The following is a 13,342-nucleotide window of genomic DNA, read 5'->3' as shown; positions in this document are numbered from 1 at the left end:
ACGTATCACTGTTTAGCCCGGCATCGTCTTAGGGTTTTCCTCCATTTTACACATTTCTTCTGCTGTCCTAGCACTGAGATTTGTGGCCTACAAAACATACGTGATCTAATGAACCAGCAACTACGAATTCCTTTCCATGCGAGAGTTTGGGGATGAAATGTTTAAGTCCGCCTTCTCGAAGTATAGTTCAACTACCACAAAATGTACCCAGTAAAAGCTTCCAGTTCCGTTTTGACAGATGTTTACAACCCATAGCCCCCACCCCAGGAAGTTCCCCCTGTGCCCCTTCCCGGTCAGTCTCCTCCACCGTGCACCAGTTACTAATCTGATCTATATTACTGTACGGTATATAATGATGCTTCCAACCCGTATAAATTTAGAGATCACTTCTGCGGTTCTGCACGTGCGATTTGCCTGTTTTAGAAGAACTTCCTGTGAATAAAATCACACCTGCTCGTTCATGCCTGTTCCGCTTAGCGTAGCGTTTTTGAGGTTCACCCGTGTGTCCTGTATCAATGGTTGGTTCCCCTTTTATCCTCAACGGTATTCTGAACTGCTGTCGTTAGTAGCAGAGCCCTCTTTTCAGGTGAGATTGTACAGGCAAAGCAGACAGAAGCCGAATTGCACTCACTGAAGGATGCCGGGGCCGGGGCCGCGACCTCGCGCCACCTCCTTGTCTTGCCCAGAGATTTCCTCAGAGCGCAATTTGGAGCGCATGAGCATAGCTCAAGCCACTGGTTGTATGTGTAACGAACTTGCCGTGCGTGAAGGTGAAGTAACGTCTAAAGTATGAAAATCCTCGTCAGCGGACATGGGCCGGAACTGGATCTCTTGTCCTGTGGTCTGTTCGGTATAGCTTTTAAGGGTTTTTGTTTTTTCACTTCCCACCTGGAAATAATTTCAGACTTTCCAAAAGTTGCAGAGTTACTGTTAACGCGTTAGATAACACACGACATAGTTTTGAAGATCCATAGTTATCACACCTCCGTAGTCTTCTTTAGTCTGGAGTATGTCCTGTCTTCTTTGTCTTCACGATCTCAGCATACTCGAAGAGTCCTGGCTGCTTTGTGGAATGCCCCTCAATTTGGGTTTCTCTAATGTTTGCTTATCATTAGATTCGGGTTACGTTTTGTTGGCACCAGGCCCCCGGAAGCAGTTTCTAACCTGCTCAGTGCATCATATCATGATGGAGGCACATGTTGTCCGTATGCCTCACTCATGACCGTGTTCACTTTGACAGCTTAATTCAGATGGCGGTTTGGGAGTCTAAAGACCCTTCGACATCGGTCTGTGTAATTTCCTTGGAAAAGAGCATTCGGCCACTAAAACAGATACTTTATTTTGTGAATGAAGAATCCATGACTATGGTTCTTTATTCTGTTACCTAGATTGTCACAGATGTAGCCTGTGTCCTTTCCACGTGTCCCCATCGTTTTTCATTTGTATTTGATTGGGATAAGAACGCTTAGCATGAGCGACTCCCCATTCCCTTCTCTGCCCCGCCCCCAACCTTCTTCGAAGACCTACTTCCTGGTCTGCATGATATTCTAGGCGCATCTTACTTTTTTTTCTTTTAATTTTTTTTAACATTTATTATTAAGAGACAGAGAGACACAGAGCGTGAGCAAGAGAGGGGTAGAGAGAGGGGGAGACACAGAATCCGAAGCAGGCTCCAGGCTCCGAGCTGTCGGCACAGAGCCCCACGCAGGGCACGCACTCACAAACTGCGAGATGGTGACCTGAGCCGAAGTTGGTCGCTTAACCAACTGAGCCAGCCAGGCGCCCCTCTGAGGTGCATCTTACATTTTTCGTGCTCCAGTCCTGGATTCAGACATTCTCCAAGGAACACTGGTTCCTTTTATTCGAAAATGGCATTTAGGGGGCACCTGGGTGGCTCATTCGGTTAAGTGGCCGACTCTCGATTTTTGGCTCGGGTCATGATCTCAGTTCGCAGGATCAAGCCCCGCGTCGTCGGGCTCTGCGCTCACAGCATGGAGCCCGCCTGGGCTTCTTTCTCTCCCTCTCTCTCTCTCTCTCTGCCCCTCCCCCACTCACACGTGTGCTCTCTCTCCCTCTCAAAATAGATAAATAAACTTAAAAAAAAAAAAACAGATGGCATTTAGAAATCAAGACCTGTGTGCTAATTATGCTCATCGCTGCTGCTGCAGTTGGTTCTGGACCTTCTCGGTGGACAGAGCTAGGACGTGTGTCCACACGTACCCGCAGGTCTGTATCTGCGTAGAGATGCGTGTGTGTGTACATGCACACAACTAGGTCGGGCTGGAACCCAGAATGTGAACTCAGTCTCTCCTAACCTTTGGATCGCAGCCAACACCACGAGGTTTCCTTCTGCCCTTCCCCTTTCCTTGTCTAGGGCCTCCTTTCTCCAGTGGCGAGAACCCCACTTCTCCTGATGCTCAGTCCGTCCACTGATTTGCTCAGTCCTACGACACTCCTAAAGTCGTTTCAGAATTGCTGTGTCCTACCCCCGTGGGCAACCAAACTTAACTAACTTGAGTGATATATTTGTATGTACCTGTTTTTGTCTTTAGCCTTGGAGTGTATAGTCAAAATACTGTTTCCAGAGTTCCTTTTTTTTCCTTTTCCACCATTTCGGCGTGGTTATATTCTTTATTTGTAATAGCGTGACGTTACATTTTTACTTGCGTGCCATTTTGGTCCTTCCTCTCTAATCTTGATTGATTTTAATTATTTTTTGACTATGTAAAACATTGGCATCATTCTCAAGGCAGGGTTCTCTGAGAATGTTGCTTACTGAATTAATTCTCTAACCAAAAGGAGAATTCCGCAATGGTGACTTTTCTCAAATCCCTCATATATAGCTCTTTTTCCAAAATGAAGCTTTTGAAGTCACCTGTAATGATAATCATAGGCACAGAGAGAACCAATGGTAACATGTTATGTGACTTATTCTCTTGTCTGTGTAAATTATTGTGTGTCTATATTGTTTTTGGTGTTTTGTTTTGTTTTGTTTTGTTTTGTTTTGTTTTGTTTTGTTTTGTTTTGTTTTTCAAGTAAGCTCTACACCCAACCCGGGACGAGAACTCAGGACCCTGAGACCAAGGGTCAGACGCTGCACAAACTGAGCCAGCCAGGCGCCCCTATATTGGTTTTATACACTACTGGGTTTTGTTTTGTTTTGTTTTTTGAAGTTTATTTATTTATTTTGAGAGAGAGAGAAACAGAGACGTGGGAGGGGCGGGGAGAGAGAGAGAATCCCAAGCAGGCTCCATGCTGTCAGTGCAGAGCCTGATGCGGGGCTCGAACTCCCGAACTGTGAGATATGACCTGAGCCAAAACCAAGAGTTGGACGCCTAACTGACTGAGCCACCCACGTGCCCCTGATTCCAGAACACTTTTAAGCCATTCATTCATTCATTTTTTTTATTTTAGAGAGAGAGAGGGCATGTGAGTGGAGGAGAAGGGCAGAGGGAGACAGGAAGAGAGAATCCTTTTTTTTTTTTTTTTTTTAATGTTAATTATTTTTGAGAGAGACCATGCGAGCAGGAGAGGGGCAGAGAGGGGGGCCTAAGCGGGCTCCACGCCGACAGTAGAGAGCCCAGGGCGGGGCTCAATGTCATGATTTCACAATCAGGAGATCATGACCTGAGCCAAAATCCAGAGTCGGTCGCTTACCCCTCTGAGCCACCCAGGTGCCCCCTTTTTCCTTAAGTTTATTTATTTATTTATTTATTTTAGTTGTCTCTACAGCCAATGTGGGGCTCAAACTCACAACCCTGAAAGCAAGAGTCTCGTGCTTTTCCAACTGAGCCAGCCAAGCATCCCTAGTTCCAGAACATTTCCATCACCCCAATAAAAGCCCCCTACCTGCTAGCAGTCAGTCCCAAAACATATTGTTTTGTGCTTTGCCCTTTTCACTTCGTATGTTGTGAACAATTTTCTCACCCAGTTAAAATATTCACCTAAAATACGATCATGGCGCAGGATCCTAGACCCCCGTGATTGGACACCGAGGTCATTTCCCCAACAATACTCTGGGTTTTCTTTTATCACCAAGCATTAGAGTTCATCTTAGACCGAGCCTGCCCATCCATTTCTGTCTACCAGGGGAAAGAATTTACCAAAGTTCTTTTGTTTTCTTAAGTTTATTTATTTTGAGAGAGGGAGAGCACACGAGTGAGGGAGGGGGAGAGAGAGAGAATCCTAGGGAGGCTCCGCACCACAGCACGGAGCCCAGCACAGGGCTCTAACCCACAAACTGTGGGGTGTGGCGCCCCACCAGAATTCTTAATCAGATTCTGGTTTATAGGTATATTACCAAGTTCGTGTGCAAGTTAATGACTCAAACCATTACGGTGTTTGGATTTCATGCGCTGTTTTTCGCAGAAGGGAAAGCATAGCAACTGCTTTCGTGTGTTGGTTTTTGGTGAGAAATCCCAGGTCGTACTAGCTTTGTGTTTTCTCAAAGATACACATAACTGTGAGGGGCGCCTGGCTGGCTCAGTTAGTACAGCGTGTGACTCTTGATCTCAGGGTTGTGAGTTCAAGGCACGGTGCCTTCTTTTTTTTTTTTTTTTTTTTAATTTTCTTTTTAACGTTTTATTTATTTTTGAGACAGAGAGAGAGCATGAACGGGGGAGGGGGCAGAGAGAGAGGGAGACACAGAATCGGAAGCAGGCTGCGGGCTCTGAGCCGTCAGCCCAGAGCCCGACGCGGGGCTCGAACTCACGGACCGCGAGATCGTGACCTGAGCTGTAGTCGGACGCTTAACCGACTGAGCCACCCAGGCACCCCCACGGTGCCTTCTTAAAAAAAAATTGTAAAAGAAATACATCAGTGTGAACCCAGGTTTACAGATTTGCTAAGGCCGTGCCATCCAGTGTCAGCTGGTGTCCAGGCCGAACAGATGATGGTGATAGTGATGATTAAACCAATACATGTAAGGTACTTTGCTGATTGACAAAAGCCCTTTATTTTCTTAGTCCTCACGAATTTCCTGTGAGCAATTAGTATTATTTGTTTTCTTTTTTTTTAAGTTTTTTTTAACGTTTATTTTGAGAGACAGAGCGCAAGCGGGGGAGGGGCAGAGAGAGAGGGAGACACAGAATCCGAAGCGGGCTCCAGCACAGAGCCCGACACGGGGCTCGAACTCACGAACCGTGAAATCAGGACCTGAGCCGAAGTCAGACGCTTAACCGACTGAGCCACCCAGGCGCCCCTCAATTAGTGTTATTTCTATTTAAAATACGTGCAGGGGCGCCTGGATGCCTCAGTCGGCTCAGGTCATGATCTCACAGTTGGTGAGCTCGAGCCCCACGTTGGGCTCTGCCCCTGCTTGGGATTCTTCTCTCCCTTTCCCTCTGCCCCTCCAGCCTGCTCGTGCGCTTACACGCACACGCGCTCTCTCAAAATACATAAACATTTAAAACATAAAATAAAATATATGGAAAGCAGGGCCCAGAGTTTACGTAACTTGCCTTTCGCTCCCCAGCTCAGAAGTGACAGAGCTAGATTTCCACAATAGGTTTATTTACTCTCAGTCCAGGACTGTTTGTACATCACGCTTGGGGACGGGTGGTCAAACGGGTGGTCATTCTCTGTCACTTTCGCCTAGTAGGAGAGCCCATGAAGATTTGCCGTTCGTATCTGCCTGGCCTTCTCCCGTTCCTGGGGCTTGGTTTGCGTCTTTAAGATTTTGGCCTGCAATTCGGGCACCTGCCACCAGATGGAAGGAATGCTCTGTTAAGGAAGACAGAGCAGGCATTAAAATGGCTGTTTGTGGGGACGCCTGGGTGGCTCAGTCCGTTGAGCGTCAGACTTGGGCTCAGGTCATGATCTCACAGTTTGCGAGTACGAGCGCCGCGTCGGGCTCTGTGCTGACAGCTCGGAGCCTGGAGCCTGCTTCACATTCTGTGTCTTCCTGTCTCTCGGCCCCTCCCCTGCTCATGCTCTGTCTCTCTCTGTCTCTCAATAATAAATAAACGTTAAAAAAAAAAAAAATTTAAATGGCTGTTTGTGGTCAGTCATTAACTTATCCCTGTTCCCAGTTTAGGGGATTATTTGTATAGATAATGCCCTCTGTCTTCATTCGGATCTCTGCCCCCGTTATCTTAGTGACTGACTTAGCAGGATTTCTTTTTTACTGCTGCCTTTTGTCCCAAGACGATTTGTCGATTTGTCATACCTTCGGCCCTCTTTGGCTCGGCTGAAAAGCCTTCGTTCCTCTCACCTTGTTCTCACATCTTCAAATAATTGCCCCTCTCCTGGAGTGCCTCGGGGACAGGTGTTCCTGCCTTCTGTTCCTCTGTTCAATCCACCCTGCATAATTCAGCCAAATTAATGTTTGGGAAATGCCACTTTTTCACTTGTCCTCCAGAAATTTCACTCTCCGTTATCTAAGGATTCATCTGGGGTTAAGGCACGCCACATTCTGACCCTGTCTTATCTTCTGTGTTTAAAATACATACACCTTGCCTTGGTTCCTGCTGTCGGTGTATCCTATCCATCTTTAACACCTCCTTCAAATTCTAATTTCTTTATTCATTGCGTCAACAGATGTGTTTGGATGTGTTACCACGTGTCAAGCACTGTTTTAGGACCTAAGGATTCATAGTGGAATAAGGCAGGCAAGGTCTCTGTTCTCGTGGGACTTAAATTCTAGAGGGAGAGTCAGACGTCCCCTTCCCACAAAGCAGCCCCCTAATCCCCCCGCCCCCCGCCGCCGAGTACTCCCTTCTTCAATCTCAGAACACTTTTTTTTTTTAATTTTAAAGTATGATATCGCATTCTACCCAAACTGATGCATACATGTGAGTGTTGCTGTCCCGCGAGGTGCCTTTGGGAGCTGTGACGCTCTGATGCCACAGGACTTGTTCAGTACACGTAGAGCACTTTTCTTTAGGAACACCATCCAGAGCCTGTAGTATATTCACCTAAGTATCCTCAGCTGTGACAGATGCTCACCCTTTGAGGATGCATTGGAGTTCTCAAAACAGCCTCGCGTCTCCTAGCCGGGTAAATTAGCTAAGTGACAGTGCGTGACACAGGGAAGGAGACTGGTTTTCTGACATAGCTCAAAACTGGGCTCTCGAAGGAGCTACCCAAAGAGGAATCCAGAAACATCAGAAGAAGTGACAGCAGCCCTGAAGTAAGGTCACATCCTACCTTGAAGGATAGTGCTCATTTGGAAATACCAGTTCTGGTCATTTTGCCGGAAGACATTAATTGCAGTATCTATAGTCCTGCCTGGTGGCGTTTACCGCCTGATGAATTCTCAGCTTGCATTTTTGCTTGTTTGTTTTTCCTGTTCTCCCCATTAAACGATACGTCCCTTAGGAGTAAGAAGTTTGGTTCTGTTTTTCGTATCCCCCACAATACGATCTTTGCACATAATCGGTGATCGGTAATAATGTGTTGATTGTTTGATGAGACAGAAATACAGGTAGTAAAGCATTAGTTGATACCGTTAGTGTCAGTATCCACTGTAACAATATCCTGGCTGTTTACGATTTTGCAAATCAAGTTCACGTGTAGGGTGTAGGGGGTAGTACCATTCGGTGTTTTTATTGTATGCAAGAGGGTCTCCTAAAGTGAGATCCTCTTTCTGCTTGTAAAGCTAACGTTGGTATTAATGTAAATGAAATCGTTTGCCTTTGATTTGTTTGCTTAAACCTCTAATGGAGATTGATTGTGTTACGATATTAGAAGGACTTAGGACTGACTCTAAACTATTTGGAGTACAGTATCCTGTGTTAGTTTAGAAAGTTCGGGAGGTGAAAACATTAACCCTTGTTTCCATTTCTTTCCAGAACCTTTGTTTCATTTTGCCACAATTTTTGTACCAGTTCTTCTGTGGATTCTCACAACAGGTTTGTTTCCCTAGTTATTTGTTATAATGTAGTTGACATTGGCTATTAATAAATTACCTTTTTATGTATTGGACTGTAGAGAGGTATGTTCAAAGTCAAATGATTTTTAATTTCTTTTATTCTTTGATTCAACAGTTGATCTTCTTGGCCTGGCTTTTGACAATAGCAAACGTTTATATCTTTGCTTTAGTGATGTTCTTATTATTAACTATCTTTTTGAAAGTTATTTGGTATGTCCTGTTGGAGTTGAGATAACCTTAAGAGTTTTCCTTTTATTTTATTTTTTTTAAGATTTTATTTGTAAGTCATCTCTGTACCCCGTGTGTGGCTCGAACTCACAACCCCAAGATGAAGAGTCACATGCTTTTCTAACCGAGCCAGCCAAGCGCCCCGAGAGTATTTCTTTTAATCAGTATAAACCATGTTTTCCAATAATCCTAAAATAGTATAGTTTAATACTTTATCGAATAAAACCTCACCACCCCTTTGCAACCTCTCAGATTGATTTTCTAGAAAAACGATCCTTAAACTGGCCAAGAAGCTGTGATCCCTGGATAAAGCCTTGGATTGCTTGAGCGCCTCTACATTTTTTGCCCTTTGTTCTTTGCCGAACGTCTGTTACATAAAGAATATGCTCTGTTATTTTGACCCGTAAGCGGCAGGATGGGCATGCACATTTGTAGCTTTAACCACCAAAATGGATTTTGTGTTGCTTCTCGTGGAAGTATAGCCAAACACAGGAGCTGTAATACTCACTGAGAAATTTTGTGGTTAATCTATAAGCAATTCCATGACTTGGCCAAGTTGAGCTGCTCCTAACATCACCACAGGTATTAGAGGACCAAGTTTCTAAATTTCAAGGCATGCTTCATTCCTCCTGGTAGGAAGCAATGTGGTTTTGGTTTGGGTTGTTTTTTTTTTTTTTTTTAATTTCTTGGCGGTATTTTTAATTCTTTTTAATGCTTATTTTATTTTTGGGAGAGAGACAGAGCGTGAGCAGGGGAGGGGCAGAGAGAGAGAGGGAGACACAGAATCCGAAACAGACTCCGGACTCCGAGCCGTCAGCACAGAGCCCGACGTGGGGCTGGAACTCACAGACCGTGACCTGAGCCGAAGTCGGATGCTTAACCGACCGAGCCACCCGGGCACCGGGGCAGTATTTTTAAAACAGTGTATCCTTCTGAATAGGAAGTGACCGCTCTCTTTCCCTAGAACTTGCCTCCTCTTCATTAGGTGACCTGTCTCTTGCATCAACTAACAGTATTACAGTTTTCTAAATTTCTGATGAAGCTGCTTTGTCTGAACATTCAGATCACTGCTGACCACATGTTTCTAATCCCTCGCGTCCTTGGATGAATGCAAGTGTTAAAAAGACATTTCAGATTCTGTAGCAAAGCCCTAAAGGGAAATCGGCTTAACCTGGTTAAAACGCTAGTGTTAATTTTTCAAACTCAAAGGGTGTTGCTTTGCCGTCCTTTGTTATCTCATGTACAAGTTGTGTGAAGGAAGGACTTCTTCCTTCCAAAGCCAGCTGAGATTCGGACCCTGGTCTGTCCGGGGTCTGCCTAGGTGACCTTAGCTCTTCAGCTCTCCACGGGAGGTGGCGTTTGGTTTCCTCAGTTGCTCGGATGGTAGGTATGGTAGGTTCGTTCGCTTGACGAACATCTCTTGAGTGTCTCCTGCGTGCCAGGCTGAGTGCTGGCGATACAACAGTGATCAAAACCAAGTCTTACCCCAGCAGAGCCTGCAGTGTAGCGTTAGGGGAGAGACTAAAGTCATCCAAGTATGTCAGGTACTGATAAAGACCCTGAAGGAAAAAGTAAAGCATTACGAATGGGCAGAGGATGACTGCAGAAGTCTGCTGTTTCCGAGAAGATGATCTGGAAAGTTCTCTCTGAGGTGACATTTGGGTGGAGAGCTGAAGGAGCGGAGGGAGGGAGCTAGCAGACGTTTTAGAGAAGAAGGGGATCGGGTCAAAAGATCTCTCCAAGGTGGTGGCCTGTTTGCAATATCTTTACTTTGACCCTGTGCTAGTGCTGGATGTAGCAACCGTTATTGCAAATGTGGTGGGTTTTTTTTTTTTTTTTTTTGGTTTTAAGTTTGTTTGTTTGTTTGTTTATTTATTTAGAGAGAAATAGAACTAGCAGGGAAGGCAGAGGGAGGGTGGGGGGGACAGAGGATCCAAGGCCAGCTCTGGATCACAGAGCCAGCACAGAGCCCGAGGCAGGGCTTGAACTCACACACTGTGAGGTCATGACCTGGGCCAAAACCAGGAGTCAGAAGCTTAACCAACTGTGCTGCCCAGGCGCCCTAATTGTACTTAGGTTTGGAGTGCCTACAGGTAGTAAGCCTTTTCCAACTCAGGTCCACATCCCATGTTCTCCATGACCCTAGAACTTGGAGAGCAGGGTATAGAGAATGTAGAAATGGGACCAGGATTCAGATTCTTCAAGCAAAAAGCAACCCTTTCTTTTATTTTTTTCTTAACGTTTGTTTATTTTTGAGAGAGAGAAAGCACGTGCATGAAAGCCAAGGAGGGGCAGAGAGGGAGAGAGAGAATCCCAGGCAGGCTCTGCACTGACGGCAGAGAGCCAGACGTGGGGCTCCAACTCAGGAACCGCAAGATCGTGACCTGAGCCAAAGTCCGACACTTAACCGACCAAGCCACCCACGCGCCCCAAAAAGCAACTCTTTTCTTTAGCAAAGATAATACTGGTCTTTTTCCTTTGTGAAAAGAAAACATTTATAAGAGGTTTAATAAGAAACTATTATCAACTAAACCTGTTGGGTTTTTTGAGGGCATTCTGTCTCCTAATTATCCATCTAAGAATTACCATTATCTCTCAGGTAACATCGAAGTATTGTAGTGGAACAAAAAGAGGTTGATGCTTCTTTTGTTTGAGTGAAATTCAAGACCAAATTGCATACCAGGCCATCTTCCTGTTTGTTTGTTATTGTTGTTTTTAGTTTTCTCATTAGTGAAAATGGGGTGGTTTCCGATGAAAACATGGTATTGTGTCCCGACAAACTAATCCTCTCCCTTGAGAATTAAAAGGAACAAAACACCTATTTGGAGGTACTTTTTAATTCGTTAGGTAATTTTCGCTGTGTTGAAACCTTCGTGTATTCTGTGTAGGAGCCGTATTTTTAATGTCGTTGAGAATGTTGCATGCGTTATCTTGCTTGGTCTCTACTGCGGGCCAGAGTTCAGGTCCCTTCCCCTGGGCTCCCTTAGTTCCTTGCACACTCACCACTCTGCCTCCCCCTCTAGAACTTGAGCTCCTTGGCAGGGAAGACATGACTCTTCTCTATCTTCAGTACTTGTCACTTAGTAAGCACTCAGCAAGTGTTTTTGGAGTCCACTAATAAACGAACTAACCTTCTAGTCAAGTTGTTCCCAACCCTTTTGAATCAGCCGCCCCTGTTATGACAGTAATTGTATCTTTAGTAGCCGTTGATTGAAAAATGCCCAATTCTGTTAATTTGTGTCACTAACATTTAAACGCAGTTTATTAATCACAAAACATTTATATGTGGGAACATACATATGAATATAGGATCTCACTTATTCGGGCCACATATAATGGTTATATGACAACATTTAGTACTTTGTAGAAACCTGTGGAACTCAATATAGTAAAGCGAGGGTCATGGCATACCTTAATTTTCTTTCCATTAAAAAAGAAAGATCCACGGTGTCAGATCAGTCCTTTATATATGTGTGTGTTATAACTTCCAGTCTCTCCTGCTTCGTTCATTTAATATTCATTGAATGTTTTCTGTACGCCAAGTTCTGTTCTAGGGGCTCAGCATTGTCAAGACCACCAGCCAAAGACCACCAGGAACACCCCTGTAGTAGATCATATTAGGTTTAGTGCTCCATGCCGAAGGAAGAGTGTGCACCGTGAAGGATGGTGGGGCCTCTCATCTCAGGAAGAGAATATTGGAAAAGGCTTAGAAGATTGGGGTTGGCGCATCCGGCTGGCTCAGTAGAGCACGTGCCTCTTGATCTTGAGGTCATGAGTTCGAGCCCCACGCTGGTTGCAGAGATTACTTAAAAATAAAATCCTTAAAAAGGAGGGGGGGGTTGGGTTTGAATTAGGTCATTGGGGAAGGGTGTGGGTGGGGAGGCTTGCTCTAGATTGGGTGCTGTCACTAAGTGGGGGTGATTTTGTGACTAAGCATTTTAGTAAATCTTACCCAGGAGGTTAACTTTGTCATTTGGACAATATTCATATTCTGTGCTCAGTGTGACTACGGAGAGGTCGTGTTCTTGTCTTGAGCCATCGCGGTCGCAGAATAGCGAAATGCTGAGTCACAGAATTACCCCCACACTAGAATTTAAGCTCTATGTGGGCAGGGATTTTTATTTACTTTATTGTCAGCTATAGCCTGAGAAAAGCCGGGCAGCCTTGTCTGGTGCTGTTGTTCTGTGAAGTTATTCATGCTCCTGGCACTATTCTGCGACCTGGCAGAATAGCTTTGTCTGGTGTTGTTGTTGTTGTTGTCCTGGCACTCGAGCTTCTGGATGGCAGGGGGCTGCCTAGTGTGATGACAGAGACAATAAAACTAACAAATTTATAACATCGGATAAAAGGCGATTAGTGCTATAGGAAAATAAAAAACAGGATAAAGGGGGAAATGCGTCCATGAGAAAGGGAATGACAAGGCAAGTCCAGATCGGCCTCTCTGAGAACGTGACATTTGAGCTGATCTTTGTGAGTGAGGGAGTCATCCGGGAGGCTGTCGGAAGGAAAAGTGTTCCGGGCAGGTGCAACAGTTCAAAGGAAGTCCAAAGTCGGGAGTGTGCCTGACATGTTGGAGGTAGAGTGACGGAGGCATTATTGGTGGAGTGGAGTGGAGTGAGCAAGAACTGGGAGAAATATGACACGCAGCCAGACACGTAGAAGAAGCCAGAACTGTATAGCCATCCCTTCGCAGGAACCCTCCCCCCCCCCCCACACCTTTTTTTTTTTTTTTTTTTTTTTTAACTTTCAGAGATGAAGGAATCCACTGGAGAGTCTGAACAAAACAATGACTTGATTTGACTTATTTTCCTAACAGAACTACTCAGGCCATTGTGTTGAGAATAGACGGTAGGTCAAAGGCAAAGCAGGGAGCCATTTAGGAAGCTTGCAGGGTGGTAACTGTGGAGGTGCTGAGACGTGATCTGGTTCTGAACATATTTAAAGGCAGAGCCAGTAAACACTTCTTAGCTGATTCGATGTGGGCTGTGAAAAAGAGAAGGGTCGAGGATGAATCCGAGATTCTGGTTCTGATTAATACCCAAGGTGTAGTTGCCCTTTCCTGACATGAGGGAGACTTCAAGAGGCGCAGGTTTGAGGTGAGGGCAAGTCAGGAGTTCGGTTCAGGCGGTGTCAAGTGGGCAGCTGGATACATGGGGACTTGTCTGGGCCAAACATAAATATTCGGGAATGTTCAGTGAATGGATGGTATTAAAACCACAGGGCTGATGGGATCGCCTAGAGAGT

The 13,342-nt window shown here is 45.2% G+C and overlaps 1 protein-coding gene across 14 annotated transcripts in view; it reads left to right on the top strand.

Moving 5' to 3' along the window:
• The window catches only part of ATP11C (ATPase phospholipid transporting 11C), a 173,133-nt gene that overhangs the window by 135,475 nt on the left and 24,316 nt on the right, over positions 1 to 13,342 (top strand). For all 14 annotated transcript variants that reach the window (XR_009257186.1, XM_058713766.1, XM_058713775.1 and 11 more), the window contains one exon: positions 7,791 to 7,850. Coding sequence is in view for 13 of the 14 variants with exons in the window: in XM_058713766.1 (XP_058569749.1) it covers positions 7,791 to 7,850 (60 nt within the window). In the remaining variant the exon portion in view is untranslated. The remainder of the gene's footprint in view (positions 1 to 7,790; positions 7,851 to 13,342) is intronic.

Source organism: Neofelis nebulosa, chromosome X, assembly GCF_028018385.1.
Source record: "Neofelis nebulosa isolate mNeoNeb1 chromosome X, mNeoNeb1.pri, whole genome shotgun sequence".
In the NCBI taxonomy this organism is placed as follows: domain Eukaryota; kingdom Metazoa; phylum Chordata; class Mammalia; order Carnivora; family Felidae; genus Neofelis; species Neofelis nebulosa.
Note: the sequence above shows the minus strand (reverse complement) of the source record. Positions and strands in the feature narration are given on the sequence as shown.